This window comes from Mya arenaria, chromosome 7 (assembly GCF_026914265.1).
Source record: "Mya arenaria isolate MELC-2E11 chromosome 7, ASM2691426v1".
NCBI lineage: Eukaryota > Metazoa > Mollusca > Bivalvia > Myida > Myidae > Mya > Mya arenaria.
The window spans coordinates 39,048,249-39,055,272 of NC_069128.1; the positions used below are offsets into that span (position 1 = coordinate 39,048,249).

General features: G+C 39.3%; 1 protein-coding gene across 1 annotated transcript; it reads right to left on the reverse strand.

Moving 5' to 3' along the window:
* Positions 1-397: 397 nt before the first annotated feature.
* On the reverse strand, positions 398-1,558 carry LOC128241130 (uncharacterized). The gene has a single exon (XM_052958104.1). It carries the CDS (start codon positions 1,556-1,558, stop codon positions 398-400), a length of 1,161 nt encoding a protein of 386 aa, XP_052814064.1.
* Positions 1,559-7,024: the final 5,466 nt, after the last annotated feature.

A 7,024-nucleotide genomic window follows, 5' to 3' on the forward strand; every position in this document is an offset into this window, starting at 1 on the left:
AGAAACTCGGAAAGTATGTAAATGGTCTGGACAGGCTTCCTCAGCTGCTAAAGAGGATATGACAAACCTATCAAATATTTCGAACTTGAGTTTTTCGACAACCCTCGTATATAAGCGAACCGTTAAGGGATTTGTAAAATGAACTTTTACTTGTTTTTTATAGATTGTTATTGCGAAATAAAGTATGGCGAATCAAAAGAAGTGTTTAAGCTAAGCTACTGATGGCTGAAACCAAATGTTGATATGTGCTCAAATATAGTCTTTGAAGTCCAAAATTTTGAAATGCGCTACTAACACGATTAAAAAAAGACTGTTTCACAATCAGTTGATTGACTGGTTTAACTACCCATCACATTAGTATGAGTCCCTGTGGACGAGCGGATAAGAGATTCTTTTTTTATTCTATTATATGTGTTAACTGCACCGGCATGGGCATGGGCATGGGCATGGGCATGGGCATGGGCATGGGCATGGGCATGGGCATGGGCTTGGGCATGGGCTTGGGCATGGGCATGGGCTTGGGCATGGGCATGGGCATGGGCATGGGCATGGGCATGGGCATGGGCATGGGCATGGGCTTGGGCATGGGCATGGGCATGGGCATGGGCATGGGCTTGGGCATGGGCTTGGGCATGGGCATGGGCATGGGCATGGGCATGGGCATGGGCATGGGCATGGGCTTGGGCATGGGCATGGGCATGGGCATGGGCATGGGCATGGGCATGGGCATGGGCATGGGCATGGGCATGGGCATGGGCATGGGCTTGGGCATGGGCATGGGCTTGGGCATGGGCATGGGCATGGGCATGGGCATGGGCATGGGCATGGGCATGGGCATGGGCATGGGCATGGGCATGGGCATGGGCATGGGCATGGGCATGGGCATGGGCATGGGCATGGGCATGGGCATGGGCATGGGCTTGGGCATGGGCATGGGCATGGGCATGGGCATGGGCATGGGCTTGGGCATGGGCTTGGGCATGGGCATGGGCATGGGCATGGGCATGGGCATGGGCATGGGCATGGGCTTGGGCATGGGCATGGGCATGGGCATGGGCATGGGCTTGGGCATGGGCATGGGCATGGGCATGGGCATGGGCATGGGCTTGGGCATGGGCATGGGCTTGGGCTTGGGCATGGGCATGGGCTTGGGCATGGGCTTGGGCATGGGCATGGGCATGGGCATGGGCATGGGCATGGGCTTGGGCTTGGGCATGGGCATGGGCATGGGCATGGGCATGGGCATGGGCTTGGGCATGGGCATGGGCATGGGCATGGGCATGGGCATGGGCTTGGGCATGGGCATGGGCATGGGCATGGGCATGGGCATGGGCTTGGGCATGGGCATGGGCATGGGCATGGGCATGGGCATGGGCATGGGCATGGGCATGTGCATGGGGTTGGGCATGGGCTTGGGCATGGGCTTGGGCATGGGCTTGGGCATGGGCATGGGCATGGGCATGGGCATGGGCATGGGCATGGGCTTGGGCATGGGCTTGGGCATGGGCTTGGGCATGGGCTTGAGCATGGGCATGGGCTTGCTCCAAAATATAACCATATTTTTTAATACTTTAATTGTATTTTAAAAAAAACATTTTATAATAAAAGAAAATCAACCTAGGTACTTTTTCTGCAATTTCAGAGAAACCAAAGGACCGTGGTGCAGTCAAAAAGTTCCTGGACTACCTTTGTACTGTTGTCATTTTTTGGGATTAGAAAAAATAAAATTGCATCAAACTAAAGCAAAAACTATATTCTAAAAAATAAAATTGCATCAAACTAAAGCAAAAACTATATTCTAAAAAATAAAATTGCATCAAACTTAAGCAAAAACTATATTCTGTAAGACTGTAGAAATATTATCTTTTAATCACACAGAAAACAATCATTTTTTACATAGAAAATAAACATTACTCACACTGTACGGATCACTTCGTACGGAAATGACGTACTGTTAACGTTTACTAATGAAATTACGGCAATGTAGGCGCTTGTATGCTAGTCAATGTGTTCAAAGTATATTGCCCTTGAAATTCAATACATTTTCTGTGCCAATCTACCCACTTATTTAAGATGTCTGCGTACCACCCCCTGTTCGCAGGTACTTACCGCCGAGCTGACGGCAAATTTCATTTCTTCTTCAGATTCAAATCTGCGACCTTGTAATTCGGTCTTTAGTCTTGGAAATACACAGAAGTCCAATGGCGCTAGGTCGATACTATAAGGCAGATAATGCAGTCTTTCATACCCCAAAAAAATATATTGTTAGTTACGTGTCTTCAGCCCTATGTGCAGGTGCGTTGTCTTGATGAAAGATCGAATTTCGCAGTCCGGACGTTTCTTCCTCAATGCGTTCGTGAGATGTCTCTGTACGAGCTGAAATGTCACAAACCTATGTTAACTCAGTATGAACCCAAATTATATCATCAGAAATGCCTGGAATCAATAATTAATAAATAATTGTCGTGATGTTATATATATTTCCATGGCTTAATCCGACACATCCGCTATTTAGTCGATCGATTTCCGCCGATCTACCAAAATGACGCGCTGCATTTTGTCGAAACAGCCACAATCCTGTTCCCTTATTGTCAGTTATGTCGTCATGACCGTCCCGGAAATGCTTGTGCCAATCATTGCCAACTTTGGAGCTTATCAGGGTAACGACGGCCTCTGTCGATTTCTCCTCTCTGTGCAATAGTAGCGTTAAGATAAGTAGCGTTAAGATACCCTAGTTTAGCACGTATTTATCTACTGGACGCAGTGTAAGATTAAGGCAGATAAGAAATACAGAATTTATGAGGGTTATAAAGTTGACCCGTCCTTTTATTATAAGTTGCGACAGAAAATTTCAGTTTTGGAAGATTTTAGATTTAGCCATAATTAGGTAGAGCTGTTCTATAGGGGAAACGTTAGTAAGTTGATAAATTACTAAAATATCAAATCATCTCTGATGAACTTACTTCTTTAACATAATATTTCGTGTCTTTTTTTATTGAAGTCTATAATTGATTGTTTATCAAGACATTTAATTGGGGCCATTTCCACACCTTTATTTTAACAGTTTGGTATTTCTTTTCTAATAGCAGTGTAACACAAAATTTGGTGTGAAATTTCCTAAAGGAACAGCTGAAATGAAATTTTAACTGGCCTGCAGTTGCTATCATTTAGTACCGGTCTTTAACGATACATTAATGTTGTATTGACAATAAGACAGGTATATCCTTTTATTCCATAACGACACGTTGATTTAATGGCATTTTGACACGTTAAGAAAACCTAGTGCACTCGTTACTAACAATATGCTGACAAAAATCCAGGTAACACATTTCTTGCCTAATCAAAATAATTAAATTTACGCAAAATTTATAAACATGTTTGGTTGAGTGCAAAATGGTAGACCAAAATGTTTACCATTAAGAATTAGAACTGAAGCATTACTATAATGAACATGTTTCCTCGATATGTAAATTATGATCTTTGTATACCCTTATTTATTATGTTTCATAGCCCATATGCATTTAAAAAATTGCCAATGAAGCTTTAAACATTAATATTTTTTAAGAAAAGTGTTACGTTTTAACTGTCTGTAATAGTGATTGCGATTAAAAATAGGAATAATTTTTGCTAAAAATATTACTTTCTTTTTTTTTACACAAAAATAATATATGACATTTCTTAACTACTAATGTAAATGAATAATCAAGTATCAAGTATTATTCCAATTATATAATAATGATAAGAGGAAAAATAATCCGAAATAGTTATGGAATAATTTTATTGCTATAAATGACAAACTTCGTTGCCCATGTCATACCCAGTGTCAAAACCTTGCCGATGGATTATTTCTATCCTGCTGTCGCGGGGTGGGCCATAAAACCATTATCGTTCAGTTGAATACACAATTTCCGGGCATTGATTTTCTACAAATATTACATAAATGTTCAAAAAGGACCAAAAGATATTTAAAATTCATTAAAAAAATCTGTATCGTAATCCGCTGAAAGCTAAGCGATCGGAATTCTATAACAACTTTAAATAGCAAAACAAATTTAAAACCCTTAAAAAGGACCAAAATGTAAAAATCATAAAATTAATACAAAACCATCACCTTAAAGGGCAAGAATTATCCTAACTTATATGTAGGAAGTAAGTTGATGTGTTGAAATACTAAGTCGTGAGAACTGTTTAACAATATTTCCACTTTCCCTACAGCGGATTTTTCCAAAGTTGGCAATGCCAATACGAGTGTCCGGAAACATTTACGTAATCCATCCACCAGATTTAGAAATTTTCATGTGTCCGTTGGTATCATTCCCGCGCTCGCAGAGTATTTAATGACTGTCCGTTGCTCCGTTCGCTCGGATGACGTTAACGTTTCGTCACCGGCGATTTCTTCCATGGCTTCAAACAATGCATATCTAGTACTACAAACATAAATAGAAATGTAATTTTCTGTTACAAATTGTAATATTTGATTTTTTTCGAATGGCTGATTTTTTCTCCAGTTTCGGCTCATATGGAAAATTCTCCAATTGGAGTTTCTCAAAACACCGCGGGGGACCTAAAATCCAATTAGTGGCCAACGGGAGAAATCAATTTTGGAATTAAAATGTTCATACTTCTTCTAAAAATTTAATTTTACTCAAAATATTTCTTATTTAATGCGCAAACTTTCTATGTGTCGCTTTTGAAGTTGATATCTAAGATAATAAAAGTTGCAAGTAAACCGGATTTGCAAACTTATACCGGATGCTGTTTTTTAACATTGTGTGAATTACTATCGTGTGTGTCGCTTAAGGTGCCGGTTACCGTTTTGTTTCCCTCTATGCTCATTCTTGTTCAATATAATAAAATGTGTTTGTAGTTGTCAGGTAAACCTGCCATATTTGTTGTTAGTAATGAACATTCCCTAAGCAAGGCGCCGGAGAGGATCGTGATGCCCCTCACTAAGATAAAGTTTTACTCATAGGGAATTATTTTCTAAGCTTGATTAGGATGTTTGAGCAGTCATTGTATTACCACCTTTTGAAAAGGGCACCAACAACAGGTACACGGCGTATACAATGAACATGTTTATATATTATTTTTTTCTTTGATTTTTTAAAATTAGTATTTATGTCTTTTGCTTTCTCGAGATGTCAAAGCAGTCATTGTATTGCCACCCTTTTCAAAAAGGGCCCCAACACGGGTACACGGCGTATACACTGAACGTGCTTTTTATTTTATTTTATTTCTTAAGATATTATTTATGGTTTTTTGTTTCCTTTGGATTTTAAAGCACTCACTGTATTACCACCTTTTGATAAGGGCCCCAACAACAGGTACACGGTTTATACAATGAACATGTTTTGCATATGTTGTTTGATAAGTGCTGTGCTATTTAGACCCTATTTCTTATAGAACCTTTTGTTTTGTGTGGTATTAAATTTTGTTTAGGTATTTTATTCCCGACAGGTATGCAAACACTACTTCCCTTACCTTCTCTGTAATATCAGGTTCGGGAAACAACAGATGATACCTGTCGATGACTGACATATTTAGTTTCAGAAGTTCCATTTTCAGGTTTTCTCGTTGTTCCTTATATGATGGGCATTTAAAGAAAATGTGATGGTATGTTTCTTTGTCTCCGCATTGGTTACAGCAGTCAGTATTTGTATAGTTCTCAGCAGCTAGCATACTGGTTCCTAAACGAAGTCGTGTGTAGATTTTATCTTTTAGTGTATTAGTACTATATGTTTTGATTGTAGTGTTAATTTCCCCATACTCAAAATTGTGCTCAAGTTTATATACTTCAAAGTCTCTTACAAATTTGTTTTTTGTTAATTTCTTTATCCAGCTGAATGCTTCAGGGACGCTTAATTTGATGTTTGTTCGTGAACCTTGCCTTGATGCTTGTTTTGCAATTTTATCAGCCATTTTATTTCCTAAGATGCCTATGTGACTAGGAATCCAGACAAATGTTGTTGTCACTCCTAGATCATGAAGCAGTGTAGTATTATTAAGTGTTTGCTGTAAAATTTCTGGTCGTGACCTAGAAAAGCTTGTTTTCATTGACATGAGTGCACTTAAAGAGTCTGATAGTAGTGTTACTTTGTTGTGTATATTGTTTGCTTTTGCTTGCTGGAGCAGCATTTTTAGTGCAAGGTCTATTGCCGCCAGTTCACAAGAATAAATAGATAGCCTGAAGTCAAATTTTAACCCACATTCAAAAAGGGGTGTCATATTTTGAGATAAGCCTACTATTCCGGCCCCAGCCAAATGGAAGGTCGGGTCTTTACTTCCATCCGTAAAGACCTGCCATGAGTTGTAATATTTGCTATTGATGTGTTCATTTACTATTTGGCGGTTTATATTAGGGTCCTTTTTCTTGTCTATAACTTTTGTTAAGCATAAGTCTATATTGAGTTCTTGTTTGTTGATTAGGTTTAAGAAATGGGGTTGTGCTATTTTATCTTTTGTGAGAGAACATGCTTCCACTAATGGTAGTACTGTCTGGCTGTATGGCACTTTAAAGAGTTTTAATTTGTTGGCTTTGTGTTCAAATTTTGGGTCTCTGTTACATTTGTTGTTGATTGGTAGATCATCCCCTTGACGTGAGGATCTAACCCAATATTTTAACATATTTATTTCTCTTTGGTAGTTCAGTGGAGGTTCACCACATTCTGCTTGTAGTGCTATTGTACGTGTACTTCGATAAGCACCTGTTATTATTCTTAAGGCCTTATTTTGTATAATTTGTAGTTTCTTTAGTTTGTCATTTGAAGCAGAGTTATAAACTATACTTCCATAGTCTAGTTTTGATTTGATAAGTGATTGATATACTGTATGTAGACTTTTTTTGTCTGTACACTATTCCTTTCCTTTGATAGTTCTAAGGAGGTTGAGGTCCTTTTCGCATCTGGCAATGAGTGAGTTTATGTGTAAGTCTTAGGTATTTATCGAATGTTAATCCTAAGAATATAACTTTTTCGTTGTATGTTAATTTATGATTACATAGTTTTAGCTTTGGGAAGTTTGGGGA

Bases quoted from the DNA above. Each gene is read 5' to 3' on its own strand.
- LOC128241130 (XM_052958104.1), bottom strand. From the start codon at position 1,558: ATGGTTATATTTTGGAGCAAGCCCATGCCCATGCTCAAGCCCATGCCC.